The 26,178-nt window shown below is 59.2% G+C and overlaps 3 protein-coding genes across 11 annotated transcripts in view; 1 reads left to right on the top strand and 2 right to left on the bottom strand.

Moving 5' to 3' along the window:
- Positions 1-3,790, bottom strand: part of ZC3H18 (zinc finger CCCH-type containing 18) — a 46,221-nt gene extending 42,431 nt beyond the window's left edge. For 6 of the 8 annotated variants that reach the window (XM_027719780.2, XM_027719782.2, XM_027719783.2 and 3 more), the window contains exons 1-2: positions 3,697-3,790; positions 3,217-3,301 (exon numbers count right to left, since the gene is read on the bottom strand). The gene's annotated coding sequence lies outside the window, so the exon portion shown is untranslated. The remainder of the gene's footprint in view (positions 1-3,216; positions 3,302-3,696) is intronic. The other 2 variants (XM_039382225.1, XM_027719781.2) reach the window with 2 other exon arrangements.
- Positions 3,791-4,007: 217 nt separating this feature from the next.
- CIDEC (cell death inducing DFFA like effector c) lies at positions 4,008-7,070 on the top strand. 2 transcript variants are annotated; one of them, XM_027719791.2, is made up of 6 exons: positions 4,008-4,062; positions 5,540-5,612; positions 5,777-5,918; positions 5,998-6,147; positions 6,384-6,568; positions 6,670-7,070. In XM_027719791.2, the coding sequence occupies exons 1-6, from the start codon at positions 4,017-4,019 to the stop codon at positions 6,875-6,877; spliced, it is 804 nt and encodes a 267-aa protein (XP_027575592.2). In that variant the 5' UTR covers positions 4,008-4,016; the 3' UTR covers positions 6,878-7,070. The 2 variants fall into 2 exon arrangements, with proteins under 2 accessions (XP_027575592.2, XP_027575594.2); XM_027719793.2 differs by lacking the exon at positions 4,008-4,062 and adding an exon at positions 5,034-5,038.
- A 1,125-nt stretch (positions 7,071-8,195) lies between these two features.
- Positions 8,196-26,178, bottom strand: part of ZFPM1 (zinc finger protein, FOG family member 1) — a 36,453-nt gene continuing 18,470 nt past the window's right edge. The window contains exons 3-10 of the mRNA XM_027719790.2: positions 25,849-25,938; positions 15,639-15,772; positions 13,224-13,326; positions 12,217-12,426; positions 11,889-12,119; positions 11,566-11,661; positions 11,305-11,454; positions 8,196-10,880 (exon numbers count right to left, since the gene is read on the bottom strand). Of these exons, the coding sequence (XP_027575591.2) occupies positions 8,665-10,880; positions 11,305-11,454; positions 11,566-11,661; positions 11,889-12,119; positions 12,217-12,426; positions 13,224-13,326; positions 15,639-15,772; positions 25,849-25,938 (3,230 nt within the window). The 3' untranslated portion in view covers positions 8,196-8,664. The remainder of the gene's footprint in view (positions 10,881-11,304; positions 11,455-11,565; positions 11,662-11,888; positions 12,120-12,216; positions 12,427-13,223; positions 13,327-15,638; positions 15,773-25,848; positions 25,939-26,178) is intronic.

Raw genomic sequence — 26,178 nt, 5'->3', positions numbered from 1 at the left:
GTCTTCAAAACCAGTTACAAAAGCAAAAAATTAACTTCTAACCCACAGATAAGATCATCTGACTTGTAGCTTAGGTAAGAACCAGAGATTTAATACTACTTCCCAAGAGCAGCCTTTTATCTTTTAAAATCTTTAAAATTCAGGCAAAGCTGCCTCTGGTTCCAGCTGCACAACCCTTTCTGGTACAAAACTGGCTTCATTTGCTCAAAGTGTGTCAAGTATTCCTTTCCTGCATGTTTGAAGCTGCCTGGATCAGCACAGGGCATTGGGAATTTCATCCAGGCTCACAAAACCCTCATATTTCCAGGTTTTGGAGCACATGCAATAATAAGGTGCATTTTCAGCCCAAAAAGTGTCTTTTCCTGTCTCTGGAATCACTTGTACAAGGCTCAGTGAGCTGAAAGCCTCTTCAAAGCAGGTCACACATTCTCAGGGAAGAAACTGAGGATTTAGCAGTTAAAATTCCCCACCATCTTCCCTGGTGGGAGCCAGATGGCACTTGCTGTTCCCACAGGTAGAGCAAGACTGTCCCTCCAGCTGTTCCCTCTGGATTCTTGTGCCTCCAGTCAGTCTCTGTGTCCCTGCCAGCGCTGGGTTCCAAAATATAAAGTGCAGAAATCCCCTAAACAAGAGACCTGGGGCTTCATCCTCTTGTTTTTGAGTCAGGAAAGAGAAGCTTTTAATTACACAACTAAAGAGACAGAGCTGAAGTTCCAGAGTCTGAGCTCTGGAATATTTCAAATTAGGGAATGAAGTATTAATTGTTCCTTAATTAATCAGTGTTTCATGGCTTGCACAAGGTGGAACAGAGATGCTCCTTCTACTGCCCATCCTCACCTGCAAGGACCTGGATGCACCATGGAAATGTCCGATTTCTTCCCACTAAAGTCTCACAGTTTTACTGGAAATATTTAAAACTACAGATTTAAATCCATCTACTTCAGTTCCTTCATAACACATTTTTTTTCCAAAGCTTAATGATATCCAAGATTTTTTAAGTTATAGCACAGCACTGAGTTTAAGAAGCCTTTGACATGGCTCTAAAGGCAGTGAGAGAAAAGCCCTTTGCCACTTAAGTTGCTTTTTAAAACTCCACTTCAATATTGAAAGTTAATCCCAGGATACATTTTAAATAATATTCTTAACCTTTTACTTCTGTCAGTTGATTTGTCCAAGGCCAAAAGCAGGGGAGTCAGAGCTGGAATTTTGAGTAACTCTTTTTGCAAGATCAGGTCCAACTCCTTCACTCCTGTCAATTAAACAGCTCCAAAAGGTGCAAAATTAGAAGGAAGAAATTCCAACGGGTTTTGGACCTGTACTTTGGACACTAAGGCACTGCAGGTTTGGAATGGATGATCCTGGGGGTCTTTTCCTTCTGGATTTGTGGCTCTCAATGCTGCCTGGTGCTGGCAGGAGGCTCAAATCCTGCTCCTTATTGCTCTGTGCTGTTCTGGTTTCAGTTAAATCACATTAAAAGTTTGAGTAGCTTCTCCAATTAAGCCAAATTTAAGCTTTTTGTACAACTAACTGACCTGCTGCTGCAGGTGCTAAACTGGGAGCAGGTGAACTGGAACCAGTATGGTAGGGATGGCAGCACCTAAAGGATAAAGCTGTGAGTTGTGAGGGATTTGGAACAGCCACCAAGGAAAAAATACTCCTGGTAAGCATTATTTCCATTCATTAAATTCCTCCCTCCATGGCTGAGCCTTTATATAGTGAATAAAAAGCTTTTCCCATAATTTTTTACCCAATACACTTTGGATATAATACAGGAACTGATGGTTCCAGCACCTCTGGTGGAGCAGGAAGGCACCGAGTACCTACAAAAACATGGAGCTTGACAGAGCCACCAGCTGCAGCCTTAAATCCTGCAAATTTTCAGGAATATGGCAAGAACCAAGTGCATTCCCAACTTCTGTCTCTTCCAGCAGTGACCTCACAGCCCTGGGGGGGGGTCACAGGATGGATGGAAAGGAAAGAAGTGAGGAAGCTCTTTGCTTCAGGCTGAAATCTTTGGGATAAAAGGATAAAACCACCTTCCTAACAGTGAAATAGTTGATGCAAAATGGAAATGTTCCTGTTAATCAGATCCATGGAATCCAGAGGTTAAAGCAGAGCAGAATTTCTGGAGCAGGGTCTAAGTCCAGCTGGGAACAACGAGGGAGGTGAGGAAAGTGAATGGGAATGTGCTGACAGGACAGGTGAGGAAAGAAAGGCAGCACAAAAGATTTAGGGAAAAAAGACCTGGGAAAACTGAGGTGAAGCAGAAAAGAAGGGCAGGAACCACCACAGGGAAAAATATGGAAGAGCAGCGACAACAGGAGAAGAAGGGAATGAAGTGCCTCAGGATCCAGGAACAGAGCAACATGAAACACTTCCCTAGAACAAGAGCAAAGCCAGTCCTGCCTTGATGGAAACTTGGGTCTTTAACAGGGTTAATTAACCAAAACACGCATTTCTCTGCTATCCTGAGGGAGCTCCAACTTAGAGGATGCACAGGAAACTCAGCAGCTACCAGGGAAGCTTTTAATGCAGAAAACTGAGCTGCCTTTTAGTATTAACTTCAGAGAACTGTTGGTGGGAGCTGAGTTTTACAGAAGAGCTGGAGAGCTCCAGTGTGGAATGTTACCTGTGGCTTTGTGTCAGGCAAACTCAGTAACACGAAGGGAAAAGCAGCTGGAGTTTGTTTTCACAGCGTAACTGATTTTCCTATTGCTCCTTCCTGCATCAAATGCTCATTTTGATTTATCAGTGCCTCAGGGAAAGAGAAAGCCAGCATGGTTATACCTGTGTCCTGCAGGATTTGGGGATAATCCCACTGAAAAGGCTAATTGTACTCAGACACAGGATCAGCAGTTTGGCCAAGAGCTGTCCAGGTTAGACTGGGACCCTTTTCCTGAGTGCAGGCAAACCTTTGGAAGGCCAGGGGAAAGAATTCCCACCTTGGAGGTGCTGCTCTTGCTACAGCTCTGGGAAGAGACAACGCACCTCAGAACTAACCCCATGGGTGATGGAGCCCCCAAATAACTTTAGAACTGACCCCATGGGTGATGGAGCCCCAAAATAACCTCAGGACTGACCCCTCAGGTGAGGGACCCCCAAACCCACCTCAGAACAGACCCCAACCCCCCAAACCCATCTCAGAACTGCTCCTCACTTGCAGCTGGTACTGTTGTGGGTTCCCCACTTTGTCTCCCCAACCCGGCCCCCCCTCACCTCACAGGGTCTCCTGCCAGGCCGGGGGTCCTTCTACTGTGCCCCCCGGGCCGGGGCTGCTGGAGCTTTCCCTGTTCCCACCTGCCTGGGGAGGTAGAACAGTCAGAGCCGTCTGGACCCCTGAGGTCTGACCCCCCACCAGGAGTCACCCACCCCCAGCCCCCCCGGGGCTCTGCCACAACACCCATCCCAAACCACGGCTCCCCTCAAAGCGGAGGGCGCCCCTTCCCATTCACCATCCCAAAGGAACGAGAGGGATCCACTGGTCACCCCTCCCCCCCAAATTCCCTCCGGACTCCCCCCGCCCCTCCCAGACCCCCTTTCTCCAGGGGCGCCCCCCTACCCCGGTCCCCTTCCGTGGCCGCCCCCTCTCACCCCTCCGCCCCGCCGGGGCCGCCCCCGCCCCGCGCCCCCCCGCGGTGTCCAGGCCCGCCCCCCCGTTCCCGGCGCTAGGCCGCGGCGGCGCGGGCGAGGTCTCACCGGCGGGTGGGGTCCGGGGGGTCCGTGTGCGGAGCGGGGCCTGGCAGGGGCGGCGCGGGGACGACGGGGCCGGCGGGGCACGGGGGGCGGCGCGGGGCGGGCGGCGGAGCGGCCTCTACTCGCGGCGGCGCAGGGCGGCCATGGCGTGACGTCATCCGTGCGCGACGGGCCCGGCGCCGGTTGGGGGGGGAAGGCGGGAGGGGAAGGGCGGGAGGCGCGCGCGCGCGACTTTACGGGGGCCGCGCCTTAAAGGGGCCGCGCACGGCAAGGTCGGGGGCGGACGTGCGGGGGCGCGCACGCGGGCTCTCGGAGGGGCAGAGATGTGCGTGAGCGCGCAGGGAGCGAGGGGCAGAGGCGGCTATTCAGGTGCTCGCGAGCGCGCACACGTGCACAGAGGAGAGATGCACACATGTGGCTGTGCAGGCGTGCAGGCATGCGCGCACACGCACACACGTGCACACACGCGTGCACACACGTGTGCGCGGACGTTCGTGGGTGCACACAGATGCACTTGGAGGGGCATAGATGGTTATGGGTGCACACACGGGGTGTGCGTGGGTGCACACTCGCGCACGCGGGGAGGGGGCACACGCGTGTGCACGGGCGTGCAGGAGGTGCACATACATGTGCACAGCTGTGCATGGGCACACAAGCACGCGGAGGGACAGAAAGGTGCCTGGGTGCCCACACGTGCACACACGTATATGTACAGATGTACATGGGTGCAAACACGCATGTTCACATAGGGAGAGAGGCACACGCGTGTGCACAGACGTGTGTGGGTGCATGTCCACGTGCAGGCGTGTGTGTGCAAACGTTCATGGGCACACACGCGTGCACATGGAGGGGCAGAGAGGTGCATGGGTGCACACACACGTGCACACAGGGGGAGCACACGAGGCTGTACACGAGGGAGCACACGAGGATGTTCGTGGGCGCACACACCCTCACATCTGTGCACACACCCCTGCACATCTGGAGGGGATGCACATGGGTAGAACACGGGTGTACCTGGGGACAGGCATGTGCAGGGACATGTATGAACATGGATGCACACGCTCTGTGCCCACGTGAACGTGCATACTGGGAGGGAGCTCACTGGGGACACTGGGAGGGGCTCGCTGGGGGCCCTGGGAGGAGGCTCACAGGGGCACCAGTTCAGATTCCTCTTCACCGCCCACCACCCCAGCAGTGACACATTGGCCCCTGAGGGCGCCCAGAGGGGATTGGCTGAGGCAGGAGGGGAGTGGCCGGGTGGGAGGAGTGTCTGTGACAGGTATATAAGGTGAGGTGGGAGGGATGGGGGTGATCCAAGGAAGAGAGGTGTTGGTGTGTGCTGCAGGTGAGGGACGGGGACGGGGACGGGGACGGGGACGGGGACGGGGACGGGGACGGGGACAATCCAGGTCCATTGGACCTCCTTATGAGGGCCCTGGCTGGAGCCCCCCAGCAGGCTCCTGGCTGGATACATCTCTCGATCCACAGGGTTGGGAGTGCTCCCAGGGGTGTCTCTGACTCCCAATGCCCTGGCTGTCCCTGCTGAAGACCCTGGGGTGTAAACACATCCCAGTGCTGGTGTCTCACCTTTGCTCCAGTGCTGACTCAGGGCCCCGTGTGTCCCTTTGCGCAAGAGCTGTGCTGGCAGGGGACTCTGGCCGGGCGGGCACTGCTGGCCAAAGGGCAGGAACAGCCCCTGTAAAGGCAGCGGGACCAGAGCTAAGCACAGGAAGTGCCACTAGGAAGCTCTTCTGGAGCAGAGAGGAGTGAGAGGTGTTGGTGGGAAGAGGTCTCCTGGAGTGGACAGGACCACCCTTGCCCAGGGCTGAATTCTTTCTCCCCACAGGCTGCTCCGTGCTCTTGGCAAAGATGGATTATGCCAAATCCCTGAGCCAGCGCCTGGCTGCCCCTGTCTCCAGGTAAGTGCTATGGAGCCACTGTTCCCAGGACTGGGGACACTGGAGCCCTCCCTGCTTTGGCACCCCTTTACTCCCCAAGTGATGTGCTGCTCCCCACTGAGTCCTGGGGTGGCAGGAGACAGTGGTGGGACTCAGGACACCCCAATCCCTGTATCCCTCCCCAGATGTGTCTCAGCAAGTGCCTCCATGACCCAGCAGCTCCTGGCAAGCTCAGCCCCACGGCCCCGGCCTTTCCGTGTGTGCAACTGGGACCGGAGCCTGCGCAAGGGTATCATGGCCCCGAGCCTTGCTGAGCTGGTCAAGCAGGTGAGCTGGGGGTCTGTCTGTCCCAGGTGGGAGGTGGGCTGGCTGCCCCTAGCCCTGCTCACTCCCAGGCCCCCTGCAGGCTCAGAGTGCCCTGGCCATGCTGGGTCCCATCTCGCTGGTGCTGGATGAGGATGGAACTGTGGTGGAGACTGAGTCGTTCTTCCGGACGCTGGAGGAGGGCACGGTGCTGATGGCCCTGAGCAAGGGGCAGAGCTGGGATGCCCCCAAGGTGAGTGGACCTGAGAGGGAGAGCAGGAGGCTAGTTTGTCCTGTCTATCCCATGCTGGGATCAGGTGGGATGCTGGGTGAGGTGGGACTGGCAGGGTGGGGTGCCACTGGGTGTGACCTGCTCTCCCCAGACTCCTGGTCCCCAGCTGAGTCTGTCTATTCCATGCTGTAATCGGTGGGGAGGTGGGACTGGGAGGGTGGTGTAACACTGGGTGACCATGGCCCTGATCTCCCCAGACTCCTGGCTACCAGCTGGGCCTGTCCCGCAAGCCCCCTCGGAAGATCGATGTTGCCTGTGTCACCTTTGACTTGTACAAGACCCACCCGAGGGACCCAGGCTGCCTCAACGTCAAAGCCACCCTCTATGGCACCTACAGCGTGTCCTACGACCTGCAGTGCTACGGCGCCCGGCGCCTCATGAAGTGAGTGCTGTGGGGTTGGGATGGCTCTGGGAGTGGGGACACTGCCCACCCTGCTCCGTGGAATGCCAGGAGGGACGCTCACCCCCTTTCTCCCTGCCCAGGGAAGCTCTGCGCTGGACACTGTTCACCATGCAGGCCACAGGCCATGCCCTGCTTGGCACCTCCTGCTACATGCAGCAGCTCCTGGATGCCACTGAGGAGCAGAAGGAAGAGGAGAATAGCCTGTCACTGCCCAACCTCCTGCCCCGCAGCCTCCCAGCCCTGCCCTCCAGCCTCTCAGCCCTGCCCCGCAGGAAGATGCTGCAGTGAGGGCTGGGTGTCCTGTCCCCCATCCTCCGTTCCCCCCAATCGTTGGGGATCCCACACCCCGCTAGGTCAATGCCTGAGGCGGTGCCCACCACAATGTCTCCTTGCACTCCGCTGTCTGAGCGGGGCCAGATCTGCTCTGGAATAGCTGCTGCTCTGTAAATATATTTATTTAAATAAAGTTTTCCTGAATTCAGCTGCATCTTGTGTCATCTTTGCAGGGGGGGGACACACAAGACGCTCAGCCCCTCGCACTACTTGGCACTCAGGGGTGCTGCTGTAAGAGCACGTGAAGAGGGCAACTGTTGCAAACACTTCCCAAGGGAGCTGCTGCCTTTGCCCTCCTCCCTGGCACCCAGAGACTGGCTCCCACCTCCTGGCACAGAGCTGAGACCCCTCCAGCATTGCAGACAACCACAAGAAGGGGATGGGGCAAACCCCAAACCCACTGGCCTGTGGCAGCTGGCACCAATCCTGTTCTTGCTCCAGTTGAAGGGATGAAAGGTGTCCCTGCTCCTTCAAGCTGTCCAGGATTGGCACAGAGGGACACTGCCCCTGTCCTGGAGGGGGTGCTCCAGTCTCTTGGGTCCTCAGCCCCCTTGGCAGCCCTGTGCAGGGAAAGCTGCTGTAACCCGCCAGCTTTGCACAACCCCAGGCACTGGTGCTGCCCTGGCCACGTCCATGGGGATCACAACCGCCCAGCAGCTCCAGGGATACCAACTGGGAAACAAACAGAGCTGGGGGCACTGGGTTCCATCGACCTGACTCTTGGGGATTGTCCCTGAGAGGGGAGGGGGAGCCCAGAGAGGTCCCTAAAGCACAATCCCTGCCAGACAGGGCAGGATGAGGGCGAACAACCCACTGCCCGCCTGTGCTTACTGGGAGCTGTGGGGAAGTGAGAAGCCGTGCTCTGGGGGTCCTTAGGGACACTGTGCCCCATGACACACTGCAGGGAACTCATGACCTGGGCCACGCTCACCTGGGCATCCACCGCAGCGGTCTGGAGCTCCAGTGCAGGAACTGCTGGTGTGGGAGGAGACCTGAGCCCCACCTGCGGCTGTGGGAGCTTAATTAGCCTGATAATTAATGAGCCATCAGCCTGCAGCCAGCACCAGCTGCACCCAGTCTGGGGGTGGCTGCATTGCCCCACGGCATAGATATGTGACCCCCCTGGGGTGATGTAGGTGCCACCAAGGGGTGCCAACGACAGTGTGGGGACATCATGCCCTGCCCTGCTATTGCCACTGTCCCCATTCCCTGTCCCCACAGGGTGACAGTGGCCATGCCAGCCCCCCCAGTGTCCCCCACCCTCACACAGGTGTTTATTAGACATATTTATTTCTGTACACACTTATACACACGGTTCCCAGGGCAGCTCCATCCTCACCCCCACAGTGCTGTCTTTGTGCAGGGTCCGCTCTGCAGTGGGGGCAGCTCCATGTTTTCCAGGGTCTGGACATGCCATACCCCCCATCTCAACCCTGTAGTGTCTACCTGGGGGCAAAGCCTCCCCACAGCCCCCAGGGCAAGGCTAAGCACTTTCCCCCTGCCTCAGTTTCGGGGCAGAGGTGGGGGCTGACCCCCCTCAGCACCACGCTCCCCACCACAGGGTCCTCAGACCCCTGAGCCGGGGTGAAGTTTGGGGCTCCAGATGCTGAAGCTGCCCCAGAAGAGCCTCCTGGGGGTCCTCTCCCTGCCATCAACCCCTGCAAGGGAGGGGTGTCAGGCACTGGTCCCCTGTCCCCCAGCCCCTGCAGCCCCCCGAGCAATGGCGGGGGGCATGGGGGGGGTTACTTGATGTGCTCGGCAGCGTGGGAGGAGCAGTAATATTTCTTGTGTGCGATGAAGGTGGAGAGGCTGCTGAACTTGATGTTGCAGAGGCGACAGTACCTGTGGTTGCCGTTGGGCACAGGGCCAGGCACAGCCTTGGCCGGGGGGGTCTGCACCCCCCTGTCCGTGTAGGCGGGGGGCGTGGGGGGCTTGCGGGCAGCTTCCCGCAGTGCCTCGGGGGCTCCAGGCGAGGGGGGGGGCCGAGGGGACGCGGGGGGCCGGGGGCTGCCGCCGCCATCCTGGCCCTCCTTGGCACTGCAGCTGTCCCGGCGGAGGCGGGGGGCAGGCGGGCGAGGGGGTGACGTCGTGGGCAGAGGGGGCTCTGGTGTCCTGCTGGCACCAAGGGCCAGGGCATCGGGGACCCCCTGCCCGGCCGATGCCGGCTTGGCCACAAAGAGCCCGTGGGTGTTACGGAAGTGCTCGAGGAGGTCGCCCTTGATGGCCCCGTTGAGGGGACAGTAGGGACAGGCAGCAAGAGGTCCCTTCGCCCCCGGGGGTGGCAGGGGACTCTTGGGGTGACGCTGCAGTGAGTCCGCCCCGGCATAGGGGATGCTGGGGCTGCCCGCCGGGGCTGCCCTCACCTGCACACCTTCAGGGTCCCCCTCATTGGGGCTGCCGGGGCTGTGCCGCCCCTTGAGGGGGGCGGGCATGGCCCCCTTCATCTTCTGGAGGTGCTCGAGGGTGCGGGGCTGCAGCGGGGTGGCCGGGCACTGGTACTTCTTGTGCACCAGGTAGGTGTTGAGGCTGTTGAAGCTGATGCGGCACGCGGTGCACTCGTGGTAGTCAGCCAAGGGCAGCAGCGGTGCCGGAGCCGGTGCCGGTTCACTCTGCCACCGTGGCTTCTTGCTCAGGTCAATGGGACCCTCGGCATCGGGGCTGGCGTGAGGTGAGGGAGCAGCACTGGCTGGGTCGGGGGCCAGCGGTGGGTCGGGGGCCGGTGGGGGCTCGGCAGGTCGGTGAGCGGCCCCGTGGATCTCGTAGAGCTTGCGGCGCTTGCGGGTGCGCAGGGGCTGTGGTAGGAAGGGCACTTTGGGGGCGGCGGGGCGGCGCAGGGGGGGGTCATGGCGGGAGGCACAGTAGAAGCGCTTGTGCACCACATAGGTCTCGTGGCGGCTGAAGCGGATGTTACAGGCCTCACACAACGTCTTGCTGGGGTCTTCATCCCCCTCGTCCCCCGCCGAGCTGCCGGGGCTCTGGCTGTCCTCGCTGCATCGCCCAGATCCCCCCTCTGCCTCGGGGGACCCTGCTTTACCACTCCCCTCTTCTGCCTTCACCTCCGGCACAGTGGTCAGTGGTGTGGCATCGCGGCCGGTGTCCCCATCCCCTGCTGGTGTCCCCTGCCCGTTGCCCACCGGAGGGGACAGCAGTGTCCCCGGGGCAGGAGGACCCTTGGGCGCCCCAGGGGGTGCTTTGAGCTTGCGTGCCCCGGGGGGGCTGTCCTCGGCCAGGTGCCGGCTGGAGCAGTATAGGCGCTTGTGCACGTAGTAGTTGTTGATGTTGTTGAAAGTGATCTCGCACTCAAAGCAAGTGGCACCCTTGGGCACCGGCGTGCCTGTGTAGATGGTGGGTGGCACCGTGCCCCCGTGGCCCTGCTTCAGCCGGTTGTGCACCAGCTCTGACATCTTCGCCAGGATTTCCGATGCCTGCGGCACCACTGCGGCTTCGTGGCCGAACACGTACTGGGGGAGGAAGACGGTGCCGCCGGCTGTGCCCGTCCCTGGCTCACTGGGCACCGGGCTGGAGCCCGGCGTGGGGCTGGTGAGCTCTGACTTGACCTTGGCCGAGGGCAGGCTGCGGGGGGACGAGGTCCGGGAGCCCGCGTCGGGGCTGCCAGCCCCCTCCCCGCTTTTCGGTGCCTCCGCCTCGCTCACTGGGCTGCTGGCAGGCTCCTCCTTGATGCGGATAGTCTCGCTGGAGGTGGAGGAGGAGGAAGAGGAGGATGATGCTGATGAAGGCCCTTCCCCATTCTGTGGCTGGGCTGGTGGTGAGAGCTTGCCAGCCCTGGCATCAGGGGGCGAGGAAGGTGGTGCTGGGGGCAGTGTGGCGTCAGGGCCGGGTGGGGGGCCGGGTGGGGGGCCGGGCAGCACCATGTGCTGGGGCAGCGCTGGCAGCCCCTCGGGCAGGAACGCTGGCAGGCTGCACTTCCGCAGGGACGCGTTGTTCGGCTGGCTCAGCCCTGCCAGGGGACAGAGGCACCAGTGTCACTGACATCCTGGCACAGGGATGCTGCCCTGACCTCTGTTACCCATACCCCTGGCACAGGGATGCTGCTCCATCCCCTATTACTGACACCCCCTACACAGAGATGCTGCTCTGTCTCTGATTCCCAGCACCCCTGGCATAGGGATCCTGCCCCATTTCCCATTCCCAATATTTCTCACGCAGAGATGCTGCTCCTTTCCCAACATCCCAGCATAGGGATGCTGCCCTGCCCCTGTTACCAACACCCCTAGTACAGGGATGCTCACCCTGTTCCCCATTCCCAACACAGGGACACTGCCCCATTCCCACCTCCCTCTCTGCCACCAGAGCCTGTTGGGTACAAGGCCTCAGTGCCAATGCCATCCCAAGTGCCCTGTGGCCGCAGCCCCAGCACTCACCAGGAGCTACGGGTTTGGCAGCAGGAAGGGCTGATCCAGGGGAGAACACCTCGCCCTTGGAGCCCGGCTGGCAGATCATGTGGTTGGTGACCAGGTGGCTGTACAGGATGTCCCTCGTGGTGGAGATGAAGCCGCAGCTGTGGCAAACACCTGTTGGGAACACGGCATGGGCTGAGTGGGTACCTGGCAGGGCAGGAAGAGCCAGGACCCATCCCCAGGCTGTGCCAAAAGGGACAGGGGTGTTCCCATGGGAACACTCACCATTCAAGGTGTCCGTGTGCACCTTCAGGTGCCGCTCACAGTTGGCTTTGGTAGTGAAGGCGGACAGGCAGATCAGACAGACGAATGGTCGCTCTCCTGCGGGACACACGAACGCTCAGGAAGGGCGATGGGGACCACAGGGACACCCCACAGGGCCAAATCCCTCCATCTTTACAGGGCTGAGATGGTGGAAGACGTAAAAGTGAGCTGCCCCAATCCAGTGACCCAAATGGGGAGAACCTCATCAAATCACCTTGCTGCCGCCCCACAGCCTCCCTGCCCCTCCACCCAGACGAGAGGTGCCGTGCCGTGCCATGCCATACCGCTGTGGCTCCGCATGTGGATCTCCAGGGAACTGGCACTGGGGCAGCTCTTCTTGCACTGGGGGAAGGGGCAGACACGCTCATTGGGATACGTCTCCTTGGGCTTCTCATCCACGGCTGGTGAGCCAGCGCTGGCGCTCTGTCGGCTGGCACAGTAGTACATCAGGTGGGCTTGGAGGTTGCGCTCGCTCCGGTACCAGATCCCGCAGTCCTTGCACGGGAACACGTCCTCTGCAAAAGGGAAGGGACAAGGGACATGCATCACTTGTATTATGGGTTTGGGAGCCCTGGCAGGGCCATGTCCCTTCCACATGTCCCCAGGACTCACTGTTGACCACGGCGGTGGCCAGGATGGCAGCCATGCCGGCCTGCTGTGGCAGCAGCTGGATGTCCGAGTGCAGTGCTGCCGGGTACGGGGATTCGCTGGGCTCCGCCTTCACCCCGTGGTTGGGGACAGCCAGTGGCTCTGCCACCACGAAGGCGCTCACATGCTCGTTCTCCCGCAGCGCGCGTGTGGTCCGGCACCACAGAGCTTCATCTGGAATGGGGGGACAGCGGTCAGCGTGGATCCCTGGACCCCGTCCTGCTGCCCGCGTGGCTCTGGGACACCCTGTCCCCTCTGTCCCGCCTTGTCCCCGCTGTCCCGGCAGTGCCCGGTGTTTCCTCCCAGCCACGGCCTGGAGATGGCAGTGTCTGCCCGTGTCTGAGCCCTGCACGGCCGTGCCTGTCCCGAGCCGCAGCTCTGGCTTCTGCCAATCCCTGCACATATCCAGGGACGCCCATTCCCGTGCCAATCCCTGAGTTCACCCTTACACCCATACCTGTGCCCATCTTTACAACCATCTCTGCACTCATCCCTGTGCCAATCCTTGTGCCCATCCTGTGTCCAGCCTTACGTCCATCCTCGCACCCACTCCTATGTCTCTCCCTGTTTCTATCCCTGTGCCCATCCCTGCGTCCATCCTTATACTCATCCTTGCACCCACCCCTATGTCTCTCCCTGTTTCCATCCCTGTGCCCATCCCTGCATCCATCCTTACACCATTCTTGCACTCATCCCTATATCCATCCCTTAGTCTACCCTTACATCCATGCCTGTGCTATCCTTGTACCCATCTTTATACCCATCCTTACACCTGTGCCATCCCTGCACCCATCCCTGCTGGGACTCTCCCCAGCCCTCTTGGCATCAGACAGCCAGAGAGGCTGGGACAGGGACAAGCCCGGGGACAAGCCCAGGGACAACCAGTGGGAGGACACGGAGAGCAGACACTGGGACTGGGGGCATGGATGGGGACACTTTCCCTCTGAACCCCCACAGACAGTGGTACCGACCCTTCCTGTAGATGACGGCGTTGGCATCGGGCTCTCCGGGCACGAGGGGCAGGCGGGACAGCCAGCAGCTCTCGTCCTCCAGCACAAGCGTCACGGGTGGGCTCTGCCAGGGCAGGGACAGGGGGTCAGTACCGCTCCTCACAACATGACAGGGTCACAGTGAGGGGCTGCCAGGGGGGTCACAGCGCTCCCTGAAATGGGCCAGGGTCACGGTGAGGGGGTGCCAGGCTGGGGTCAGGGGGAGGGGCTGACGGGGCTGGTCACAGCACTCCCCAAAACAGGCTGAGGTCATGCTGAGGGGCTGCCAGGGGTGGCCACAGCACTCCCTGCTCAGCCCCTGCCCAGCTCTGCCTCCCTGCATTCTAATGAATATTAATGAGCATAAGGGGGGGGAAATTAATCTCTCTGATCCTCCGATGGCTGCTGCAGTAACGATATGAAATCTAATTATCCATCCCAATATTTCCAACCCCTCCAACTCAGTCTGACAGTAGCAGCCGGTTGGGGCCTTATCACTGCCAGGAGCCGAGTGCCAGCAGTGTGATAAACCCCCTCAACACACGTGTGAGGCACTTGCACACGTGTGTGAGGCGCTTGAACATGCATGTGCATGGCCCACAGTGCTGGGGGAACCCACCTGGCCCATGGGGGCTGGAGACATTGGGATGGGCACATGGGACACAGGGATGGGTGCTGTGGGCTGAGCACCCTTGGGGACCGTAGTGGAGGAGGGAGGGGACGGTCCCTTTGGAGTTTTGCTCTGTGCATGGGGGAAGCTGTGGGTACCCCCTGATGGAGGGAGGTCCCTGCAGTGCCCAGGAGTCCTGCAGCACCCCGAGGTGCTCCCAGCACCCCAAGGGAGCTCCCAGCACCCCAAAGTGCTCCCAGCACCCCAGGGTGCCCACCCCAGCTCCCCTCAGCGGCCCCAGCCCCTGCGTCAAGCCTTTCCTTGTTCTCCCTGGAACAAAGAGGTCGGTGTCTCCGCTCCACACCAGCTGATAACCATCAGAAACCCTATCTGCTCCGCATCCACCGGGATGGCGCATGGGCACGGCCCTGTGCCCTCACTGCACCCTGGGCTGGGTGGCTGGGGGGGACATGGGGCAGGGATGGAGTTGGGGGACAGCCCCAGGGGGGCTCCACAATTCCTTGGCACCCCCAGGCTGGCTCTCAGTGGGTTTCCACGCCCTTCTGAGCACTGATGTTTTGGGGGACCCCTGTGGGACCAGCTGGGGGCAGGCAGGGATCTTCCTCCTCCTCCTCTTCCTCCTTCTCCTTTTCCTCCATTAGCAAAGCCATAGGCACACACGATGCCACAGATGCATTAAAGCGATCCAGTGTTCCCAGCTCCCACTAAAAGCCCAGGGTGGGATAATCTCCCACACGGAGATGAGGAACAGAGCTGGGCAGGATTTGGGGGGGACCCCCTGCACGCCCACCCCGCCGCCAGCAACAAAGACGAAGGGACCTGAGGGCGACAGCCCATATCAGGGATGGGGCTGCGATTCCTTCCTCCCTTCCCTGAGCAGAGATAGGGAGGGAGGCGAGTGGCAGAGGAGAGCAGGGCTGGGAATCATCAGCCGGGCTCGATAAGGGAGCTGCTGAAATGGGAGCAAAAATATTTAGACAATAAATGAAGTATCAGAAAAAAGCCGCGCATATCTTTGAGAAATCAATCATCCTGTACCGGGTGTCTGGACACACGGCGCCAACCGGGAGATAGGGAGCCAAACTGGGCAGATAAGGGTTAATCAAGGATTTAATTCAGCAAAGATAAACGGGCCTGAGCTAAAAAAAAAGAAAAGGAAAAGAAAAGAAGAGCGAGGGAGAGAGGAGGAGGAGGAGGAAGAGGTGGGGATGGAGCCAGGCCTCGAGGATCCTGGGCTTGAGCTGCCTGTGTGTGGCTCGGGGGGGATGTGGAGGGAAGGCTGTGGCCAGGATATGAGGATCCAGAGCCTGAAACACACCCATGTGCACATTCATAGATACACCCCCCGTCCTCTGCTGCTCACCCCAGTGATGGCACCAACAGCCACTAACAGCCACCAGCCCCTTGGTGCCACCTTGGTGCCCCCTTTCCTGCCCCTTCACCACTGCTGCTGGTGCTTTCCAGGCACAATCAGAGTCCCCAGGGAGCAAATTTGGGGTGGGAAATGCAGATCCCATGACTATCCACAAATAACCAAGCAACCTGTAGCTATGTAGAGGGGACAGCCAGCACCCTGACCTGCTGCCCATGGGAACACTCTCACCTCAGCGTATGGGAGGGAAACCTCCTGGGCACCCAAACCAGGAGATTCTCAGGGAGCGAGGAGCCTGGGTAGGGAAAATCCATCCCAAATGGATTGCTATTCCCAAACAATTTGTTTGTTTGGGACTTCCCCTGCCACCATCCCCATGGGGGTGGCTTCTTACCGTGTCCCCATGCCCCGGTGATGCCGGCTCGCTGTGGATGCTGCCCTGGAAGGGTCCCCAGGAGAAGCCTTCGGGAAGACTCCTGCGGGTTCGCACTCGTCTCTCCCCATCCTGCACCTCCAGATCCAGCTCATCTGCAGGGAAACAGGCACAGCATCAGCACGACGCCCCCCAAAACTCCCCAAACTGCAGCACCCCCAGATCCCCGGGGAGGTGGCCATCCAGTTGGGGCCAAGAGCTGCTGGTGGGTGTCCCAGAGCTGCGTGTCCGTGGTGGGTGGTGGGATCCATCTGCTTGCCGGGGGGTCCCGGCACGGCACGGGGGGTCCGGGCAGGGCCGGCGGTGGAGCGGAAGGAGCATTTCCCATCCCCGCACCCAAAGTCGCAGCAGCTTCAGGGCTTAATGGCTTTGATTATCTGATAAGCCTCTGGTTTAATGGGTTAGATAACATGTTAATATGCTATGAAGGCTGTTCTAAAATGTTTTAACTGTGCCTTTGTCTTTGGGAGCGCAGATAAGATGGCAGGTAACCAATATCCAGATGGATGAGCGCTAGCTGCCCCTCGCTGCATCTGCTGTGCCCCAAAAACAAGCTGCTCCCTGAGGACAGCGTGACAAACCCAACCCAGGGCACCCATCTGTGGCTGGGAATGCTTCTACCACCCCAGGAAAGCAGTGGAGTCCCCCCATTGCCACACCAGGACAAAGAGCCCCCCTAAAGCCCCAGGGGCACCGAGGTGGAGGCAGCCTGTGCCCGAGTCCCGTGGGTGGGGAGGAGGCTGCTCTTTCTGAAGGCAAAATTGCTTTCGGAGCCGAGAGCACAGGGAGGATAAAGCGATCCCATGGCTGCGGAGATTGAAATCTGATGTGTTTATTAGCAGGGCTGACATCTGGATCCTCCCGGTGCTGGGGTGAGGTGAGGTGAGTGACTGGAAGTGCTGGGTGGTGATACCTGTGATCACCCAGCTCCCACTGTCACCCCTGGGTCCCCTCCATACACCCAACTGGGTCGCTGGGGACACAGCTCCGAGTGCATCCCAGGGGAGCAGCCAGTGCCTGTTGGCAAAACCTATTGCCCCCCAGGAGGTCTGTGAAGGTGTTGAAGGTCCCCCAGGGGTTTGGGGTCACCAGGCTGGTCCCTGTGCTTGGCACGTGCACCCTCCACCTCTGTGCTGCAGCCTCCAGCACGTGCTGGTGAAGGGAGGGATGGGCTCTGCCATGGCCCCTCTGCCCTGCTGGGGCATTCCCAATGCCTGTCTTCCTATTCCCACAGTCCTCAATCTGGGAGCCCTCAGAGCTGGCCTGGAGCCAGAAAAGCTCCAGAAGCCACCCTGGTTGAGGGGATCTCAGCTCTTCTAGCTGGGATTTCATCCCTGCAAAATAGTTTCAAGAGTGAGCATGGCACTGGCTCTGCCTGCCCTGCATTCCTGGCATCCTCCCACCCTGCACCTCTGGCATCCACCTGGCCCACATTCCCAGCATCCTCCCACTCTGTATCCCCAGCATCCCCCCTCCCCATTCTCCCATCAGCTCCATCTCAGGATAGGGAGGAGGAGGAGGAGGGATGAGGCCTTTGAGGAGCTGATGGGATTTATTCCCTGGCACAAACCGACCCTGAGGAAGGGCAGCAGCAGCCCCTCATCTGGCTGATCGTCCCCACAAAGGACCTGGGGTTAGGCAGGGAGCAGTGACCATCACAGTGTCCTCAGGGCTGAGCAGGGCAGTCAGACCGTCATGTGGTGCACGTTGCTCCACATTTCCACTGCTCTCCCATCTGACTCCTGATGTGCTGGTGTTGGACTCACTCCAGCCTCAGCATCCCCATGCTTCCCACCCTCCTCCCTCATCCCAGCTCTGAGGAGGTGACAGCAAAGGCCCAAGCCCCCAGGAGAGCCCCAAGAGTGGTGGCTCCCCCCTGGCTTTGTCACCCCGAGTATCCCAGCTGCTTTTGGGGAACGGAGCACAACCGCCACCTCCCCCTGTCCGTGCCCCCCCTTTTTGCCCCCCCTTCCCCCCGTCTCACTGGTAATCAGCGGCGTTTGGGTCAGGAGACCATGTCTCCGAGATAAGAGCATTCGCCTGACACTTCCCATGTCAGAGCACTTCATCTTCTGTGTATCAATCCCCAGCAGAGAAAACACGCAGGCGCTGATAAAGAGAAAACCGTTCCAGACAGGGGGACAAAAATAGTGCTGCCAGAGCCAGCCCCGCTCCCGCCAGCACCCCACGGCCACAACACTGGCCAGTGCCTCGAGCCACCCAAAAATGGGGTGCTGGAACCCCAGCCAGTGCCTCAATCCACCCAAAAATGGGGCAGTGGAACCCCAGTCAGCGATGCTGAACCCAGCCAGTGGTACTCAGGGGTTCTTCATTCGGGTGGGTGTCCCTGTGCCCAATCACAGCCCCTGTGGTACCTGATGCACCCAGGAGGCAGCTGCTGCCCCTTCTCAGGGTCTGTTTGTGCCAGGGAATAAATCCCATCGGCTCCTCAAATGCCTCATCCCTCCTCCTCCTCCCTATCCTGAGGTGGAGTTGATGGGGGCATGGGCAGGGGGACACTGGGAATGCAGGGTGGGAGGATACTGGGAATGTGGGGCAGGGGGCATGCCAGGGATGCAGGGCAGGCAGAGCCACTGCCATACTCACTCTCACATTGACACAGCACCAAAAAAGAGGAGGGAAAATGTGATTTTTCAAACTAAGCACACAGCATTGATGTGTGAGAACAGGGAAAATGATGCTGAGAGGGACTGGGAGGCCTGGATATGCTGTGTGTCCACACTGTCCACACTTGGGACAAGGCCCAAAGCTAGTGGGCTGTGTCCTCACATGGGAACCACCGGGCAGCAGGAAGCAATCCCACCCTTCTGCTCCCTGGATTCAGCCACATCCCCCTACCTGCATGCTGGGAGGTTGGGAAGAGCCGGTGCCAGCCTGGGGGGTTGTCCTGGAGAGTATGGGAGCAAAGTCCACGGGCTCCAGCTCTCTGTGGGATCCCCCAGCACGTGAACACCCCCCCAGGTATCTCACCTGGCCATCAGTCTCAGGCAGGCGGTGCCCGGTTATCACTGGAGGAGGGTTTATCTCCCAGATCATTAACCAAATTGGGCAGGGACCTGCCTGTTTGCTTTAGGCTGAAAAGAAAAGCAGCAGGAAGGAAAGAAGGAAGGAAGGAAGGGGGGAAAAGCCCCCGGTGAGCCAGGTGCACCTGCCTGGTTTGACACAGACCCCGGTGCTCCAATCGCTGCTGAAACACTGGGTGTGGGGCTGCTCCCTGCCCCTGGGGCTGCCTGGCTGTGCCTCAGCTTATCTCCCCATCAGAGATTCCAAAGGAATAGGCTGAGCTTGGCCAGGGAGCAAAGATTAATCCTGTCATCACACCATGGCCATGCACCTGCGATCAATGGCTGAGCATGGCTGGCACTCACTTCCCTGTGGATCTTGAGGATTCTAGGTGGGCACATGGGAGGAAGGAAGCTGTGAGGCATCGCCCTGACATGGGGTGTGATGGAGATGAATGGCAAGAGCCCCTGTGCAAGGTGACCCACAGCTTTCCTATGGCCAGGGAAATTAATTGCAGTGCCGGGAGCAGCACGGAGCCAGGCCAGCTCCTGCAGCCACCCACGTTTGCTCCTGGATGCTCTGGAGATGCAGCCACATCCAAGTACCCAGATTTACTTTCCTTGCAGGAGCAAGGCCTAGACAAACCCACTCATGCCATGTCATGCCATCCCAATCAGTTCCTGCATCCTTTGCCCCAGCTGCATCCACGCGATTTGAATCACATCTGAACAAACTGCTCTGCCCCTTGCTGGAATCTGGACTCGGAGGTCCCCGCAGTGTTTGCAGCTGCCTGGATACTATCAGGATAAATACTGCTATGGGGGCGTCATGGGATCCCATCCCAGTATCAGCCATGTTGCTCTGATTAAATACAGTGCCTGGTGCCAGCCCTGGGGGACCATGCGCTGGGAATGGTCCCCACACGAGCCCTGGTGATGGAGAGACTGGGAAAATGAGGACGGACTGGTGGTGTCTGCTCTCATCCCAGCACAGGATGTCCCATGGCATGGGAACACCCAGGGAGGAGGGAAGATGGAAGGGAGAATTGGGAAGGATGGATGAATGGATGGCTGGATGGACCTCTCAGCCCACGCCCTGCCAAGACACAGAGCAGTTTGTCTGGATATGATTCAAGTCCTATGGATGCAGCTGGGGCAAAGGGATGTGGGAGTAGCTTGGGTTGGGATGGGAGGGGACAGGATGGGATGGGACGAGTAGGTTTGTGTGGGCCCCTTCTGTGCTTCCTTCCTGCTCACTCCCCCAAGGAAAGCAAAAGTAGGTGCATGGATGTGGCTGCATCTCTGGAGCATCCAGGAGCAAATGCAGGCGGCTGCAGGAGCTGGCCTGGCTCTGTGCTGCTCCCGGCAGTGGGATGGATCCATCCATCCATGGGTACCCAACCTCCCAGGGCTCTCCCGCTCTAGTCCAGGGAAAGTCAAGCCAGAGAAGCCCCAGTTCCCCCTGGCAGCCCTGGCCCGTCCCCGCCGCGTGCCCCAGCTGCTGTTTTTAGAAGCGGCGAGTGCGCAGCGGAAGGAATAAATCCTGACAACTCAACTAGTGAAATGATGTGATGGCACCGCTCCGATAAGATGGAGGGAGCCGATTGGGAAGAGTCTTAAGCTGTGAACACGCAGCATCTCCACTCTTCACCTCCGCTCACAAAGGGAAATCTCTCCAAAGGGGCTAAGGAGATTATCCCGGCTTTGCCATCCTGGGTGCTCGAGTAATCAGGGCAGCCTTGGGGACGACAAAGGAGTGAGGAGGGTTTAAATCGAGCCTTGCTGGGCTGTGCCTGCTTGGGCTCAGCCTGGGCTTGCTCTGGCCGAGCTGCCACGGACAGGAGAAGGGATAACTGTGGGAGAGCTGGGCTCTGTCCCTCAATTTGGGAGGCAGGGGACACCCCACTGCCCCAGTGGGGCAGGAGCCGAGGGGGGATTTCTGCCTTTATCACTCCTGCCCATCGCTTGCAATGTATTGATTTTTTTTTTTGCCCGAGTACAAAAGCGACTCGTTATCGGGCTGAACCCTGCCCCCGGATAATGGAGGAGCCGTGACCTACCCCGGCATGGAGCGGGCACCTCCTGGCACCTGGAGGGGCTGCCGAGGGGGCAGGGGGACCCAGGAGGTGCTGCACTCCAAAAGGGCCTGGCACCCACTCGCCACCTGTGGGGCACAGCTGGCAGGCGCTGGCAGTGGGGCAGGCACTGGCTGTGCCACGTGTTGCCCAGGATTGCCCTTCCCTCGTGTCCCACATATCCCAGGCTGCCCTGCCCCAGCAGGATGCGGCCTGATAAGCCTCCCTGGGACGTTTGCGTTTGGGGTGTTGCTGTGCCTTGTTGGGATGGAGCTCTAAGGGTGTCCCTGTCTCCAGAGGGTCCCCATCCCAAGGGGTCTTTGTCCCCAGGGAGTCCCCATCCCGAAGTGGCCCCCATCCCCAGGAGTTCTCATGACAAGGAGGTCCCCATCCCAGGAAACAAAAGGGACCTGTGCCTGCAGGTTCCCATAAACACTGGGAATAAGATTAGAAAAAGCTCAGGGAAGATGAGAAGGAGGGAAACTTCCTGGCTTCCCTCCTGATGGTCACCTGGTGGTGTGACCCCTGTGCCAGGGCCCATCTGTCCCTGCTCTGTACCCACTCCTAGACCACATCCCAAGGGGTCTCAAACTGCCAGGTTCTGCCATCCCAAGGTGGTCCCTGTCCCCCCAGGGGTCCTCATCACAAGGGAGTACCCATCCCAGGAAATAAATGGGACTCGTGCCCACAGGGCGGGGGACAGAAATAAACACTGGGAAAAAACACCAGAAAGCATTCATGACAGATGGGAAGGTGGAAAACTTCCTGGCTTCCCTGGGGCTGCCAGGGTGGCAGGATCCCTGTGCCAGGGACCCACTGTCCCTGCTCTGTCCTGGGACCACCCAGCCCTGCCCAGGCTGGTGCCAGGCAGCGGGTCGGGTTGGCACGGGGGGGGGCAGGAAGCCAAGAGAGGGAGGAAGGGGAGTGAAGGGGCCCCTGGAGCCGATGCAGAGGGTTGATATCCCCTCCGGAAAAGGGGAGGAGACCACGGGGGGGGGGTCACTGTCACAGCCCCAAGCGCCTGTGGGGGCAAGGGAGGACCCCCGGGGGTACCCAGATAGAGGAGGGGGGCCCAAGCCCCAAAACCCACCAGACTTCAGATCCACCCAGGGCAGAGCAGCAAGGCAGTGAGTGACTGACAGCTGCCTCTGGCACTGCCTGGCACAGGGATGTCCCTGTCGGGCTCTGGGAAAGGCTGGTCTGGATTTCTCCAACATTGTCAGTGTCCCCAAAACAGCCTGAGTATCCCCCACACTACCAGTATTCCCAAAACAGACTGAGCATCCCTCCACCCCAGCAGTGTCCCCAAACTAGTCTGATCATCCTTCCACTGCGCAATGTCCCCAGACCAGTCGGAGCCTCCCTGCACCCCATCAGTGTCCTCAAACTGTCCCCTCCACCCTACAACAACCCCAGACCCTGCAAGGGCAGGGACTTGTGGAAACAGACCCCAGCAGGGACAGGTCCCCTTTCATGTCCCAAATCCAGGACAGGTGCCACCACCACTGCTGGGATCATTCTCATCCTGATGCCAAACATCCCTCTGCCTTTGGCATATGCCTTTGCTGGACACAAGCCAGGCAGGGGGGGATTTCAGGGTCCTGGGGACCCCTTGATTTTGGAGGGTTGGGGGGCTAATTCCCTGAATCCCAACTTCCCCCCATCCCCCGGCAATCTACCACAAACACAACTATCTGCTGCTCAGCTCCCAGCGATAAAACGGAATAGCTGGAATAATTTTTCCCACCCACACATACCAGGGTGGAGGGGAAGGGGGAGTGATGGGGCAGATGTGGCAGGGGCCGTGTCCCCCGCCCGGACGAGCTGTCCCCCCTCATTGTGCCCTGCTCACCCCGATAATAAACCTTGAGGTTTCCAGACAAACTCTGGGCAGCCGGAGATTATTGAAGCAGGAGACGTGGCGCAGATAAACACAACTGAAGGGGACAGGGAGGAGAAGGGAAGGGGGAGGTGGGGGGAAAGGGGTAAAAAAAGGACTCTGGAGTTTTAATTAGATGCACCAAAAAAACTAGGAGTTGGTCTGTGTCCTCCCGATACCCCATACAGAGGGTGGGGGGTGAGGAGAGGTGCCTCTGCTGGGCACTGTAATTAACCCAGAGCCATCATTACTGCTCAGAGTAAATGTCAATATTAAATTAATATTTAATAATTATTAATTAATTATTAAATAAAGCCCAAACAGGCAAGACAGCAGCATAGGTTGGGGTTCAGCAAGGTGGAGCCCAAACAGTGAAGCCGATGTAGGGAAGGGGGTGAGGAATCCCCTGGGAAGGTGGTGGGACACAGCCAGGGGGTATAATGCAAAAGCCCCATCTCCTCCATCCCATCCCTATCAGAGGCCCATGGTGTTCCCACAGGGACAAAAGCAAAAAGTTTCATCCCACCTGGCAGAAAGGCAAGAGCCATCCAGAGTTCCCAGGGGGTGCAGCCTCCCAGCAGCTCCCAGTGGGGATTCTCCAGTGGCTTGTAATGCGGTTGAGCAGCCTGTCCCTCATGGAGGCTCTGCTCTGTTCCATTCCTGCCCCAGCTTCATGTGAAATTTGTTGGAGCTTTTCATCTTATCCCCCTGGGAAAACAGGCTGGAATTGGTGAGGTTGGCTGGGTAGGGATGGGACAGCCCCGGGATGGGAGTCAGAGCCTGTGGGTGCTCCTGCTACCGGCCCTGCTCCAGAACAAACAGAAAAGAGCAGGAAAGATGGAAATCTGAGGCATGGCTGGCAGGGCTGTGGGGAATGGTTTGGGGGAATTTGGGATGGTGTGGGGGAATTTGGGGAGGAGGGACATCCTGTCTCCAGTCCCACTAGAGGACAGAGTGAGCACAAAGGATGTCCATGCTCCATCCTGGGATCCTGTTGGGAAGCAGAACTGAGTCAGGGTGTCCCAGCACCCTGAATGAAGTGGTGGCACATCTGTAAAGGCTCCCAAGTTGAGGATTGGAGCCTCCAGCTCCTGGGAATTTGCCTATCGGCCAGGCGAGCTGCAGCCCCCTCCAGGGAACAAGGTCATTTCAAAGATAAACCAAACCCCTCCTTCTCATTCCTGGCATGTGGGGCCAAGGAGCCCCATGGTGAGTTCCTGGAATGCCACATCCCCTCCAGCACAACGGAAAGCACTTTGGGAGACCCAGACCACCAAACCACAGCAGGGGTGACCCAGGGACCCCCCAAAAATCACCAGGGAAAGGCGGGAGGGTGAACAAAGGAAGCCCCGGCCCCCACCCTGCACGTTGCATCTTCGCAGCTGCCATTGCTGACACACGGCGGATCTTGCCAGATAAAAAAGAAAATTCAGGCTGCTCCGAGTTTCCCTTTTCGCCAGCTCCATCCCTGATAAGTGCAGAGCCTGCAGAGCTCCTGATAGACGGGCTATCGCGGCGGTTGGTGCGAAAGGAACACCCTATCGCTGCGGCATCGCCGGACCGCCATCAACTCCCCGCCACACCGAAATTAATACCACTCCAATTACCAGAATAGAGATGGGCTGGGAGAGGGTGATAATAAAATCTCTTTTACATAAAGAATGCAAATAACCCACTCGGTGAGGGGAGGGGGGAAGGGAGGCACCAGGGCCACAGCCGAGGCGTTGTGGTTCCTTTTGGGAGCCTGTAGCTGGTGGTGCTATTGGGATGAGGGGCTGTGTGGTTTGGTGATCCCCCTGGGAATGGGGGCACCCATGGGGTTGGTGTCACAGCCCCCTCCCTCCCTGCACCGGGATACCAGGAGCACGGCGGTGCCGAGGGCAAAGGGCTGGGGAGCAGATAAGGAGGAGCTGGGGGGTGGCCTCGCAGCTCCTTCCTGCCCGGCACGCAGGAAGGGCCAGGATATCAGCGGGGCCGGCGAGAGCTTCCCCTCGGATGGGGCGGGAAGGGGGAGCAGGGCCAGGGCTCCATGCTGGGCCGTGGGGATTTCGGCAGCTGCCGGAGCACGTGCGCTGGCAGCCGGCACTTCCCAGGGCTCCTCCATCACCCAGCCCACACCGGAGGCTGTTTGCCCTGGGGACACACTGAGACCTTCCCGTGGCATCTGTCACTGCAGGGCAATCACTGCCCTGTATCGGGGTTGCCCCTTCCTAACACACTGCTCCAAAACTACATCTAAAGGCATCTCCCGGCTGGGAGCTCCCCAAGGAGGAGCAGGGTGTGGGTAGCACCAACAGGGCCCAAAATCTGGGACATCCACCCTTGGGGGTTTCAAGGCCCCCAGTTCCATCCCCATTCACCCGCTGGGAGCTATTCCCAGTGGACAGGCACCCACAACCCCAGTCAAAGAGCAATGGCCATAAACTAAACCACAGGAAGTTCCATCTCAAAATGAGGAAGAACTTTCCATGGAGCGTGGCAGAGTGCTGGAACAGCTGTCCAAGGGAGGGGGCAGAATCTCCCTCTCTGGAGACATTCCAAACCCACCCGGACGTGTTCCTGTGTCACCTGCTCCAGGTGACCCTGCCTTGGACTGGATGATCTCCAGAGGTCCCTTCCAACCCCAAATACTCAGCGATTCTGTGAATCTGAGCAGCAGAGCCCCGTAACCCTGTGGGTTTGGAGATAGGGGGTGATAGGGCACGGGGTACCCACAGGGCATGCCGGGCCTTGCTGGGCTGCCCCTGTGCCAGCGGCCCCGGCACGGAGATGCCGGCAGGGAGATAGAGGCTGAATTTGCTCCTTGGGGTTTAGATAATCATCACGAAACCACGCGAGCATCGCTCTTGTGGTTGCCAGGAGGTTTGCAGAGTGCCCTAGTGTGACGCAGGATGGGTCCAAACCCTCCCTGTGCCAGCGAATGTGATGCCAGATTGGGGGATGGCATCCCTGCTGCTCCCAGTTTGGGTTTTAATGTCCCAGTAGCACCTTGGGGACATGAGGGACAACAACCACCTCCTGCACCTCCTCTCCAGCAGAAGTGCTGCTGTTTGCAGCCTGCCCAGCTCCCAGTGCTCCCAGTCCTCCTCATACTGGTGTTTGCAAGAGGCAAATGCTTGGGGGCTGCTCCAGCCCACAATCCAGTCAGGATACTGGGACAGAGTGGGATGACTGGCCTCACACCAGGGACTCACCTGGCCCATTCCACGTGTCCAGCTCCTGTGGGTTTTCTCCAGGATCTAGCTTTTCCGGCTCCTTTGGACTCTCTGGAGTGTCTCTAGACTCTGCAGCAGGAGGGGAAAGGCAGGAGGTCACAAGCAGGGAATTTCAGAGGCAGTATCCCAGGGGGGATTGGGACCATCAGACCAGTGGCACCCCAGGACTGGGATCAGCACAGGGAAGGGGTTCACCCAGTGTCCACTCCCTCACCTCCCCTGGGGATGACCCAGCCAAGTCCACCCTCACATCCACCCCAAGGATTTACCAACCCACCTCCCAAAAACCTGCCACCTCCCTCTCATCCT

This window comes from Pipra filicauda, unplaced genomic scaffold (genome assembly GCF_003945595.2).
Source record: "Pipra filicauda isolate LSUMZ 115617 unplaced genomic scaffold, ASM394559v2 scaffold261_size1826302_pilon, whole genome shotgun sequence".
NCBI lineage: Eukaryota > Metazoa > Chordata > Aves > Passeriformes > Pipridae > Pipra > Pipra filicauda.
Note: the sequence above shows the minus strand (reverse complement) of the source record. Positions and strands in the feature narration are given on the sequence as shown.

Excerpts from the sequence above, each read along its gene's own strand:
- CIDEC (XM_027719791.2), top strand. The coding sequence starts at position 4,017 with ATGTGCGTGAGCGCGCAGGGAGCGAGGGGCAGAGGCGGCTATTCAG. Across the intron at positions 5,613-5,776 it reads CTGGCTGCCCCTGTCTCCAG|ATGTGTCTCAGCAAGTGCCT; the intron begins GTAAGTGCTATG and ends ATCCCTCCCCAG. Across the intron at positions 5,919-5,997 it reads TTGCTGAGCTGGTCAAGCAG|GCTCAGAGTGCCCTGGCCAT; the intron begins GTGAGCTGGGGG and ends GGCCCCCTGCAG.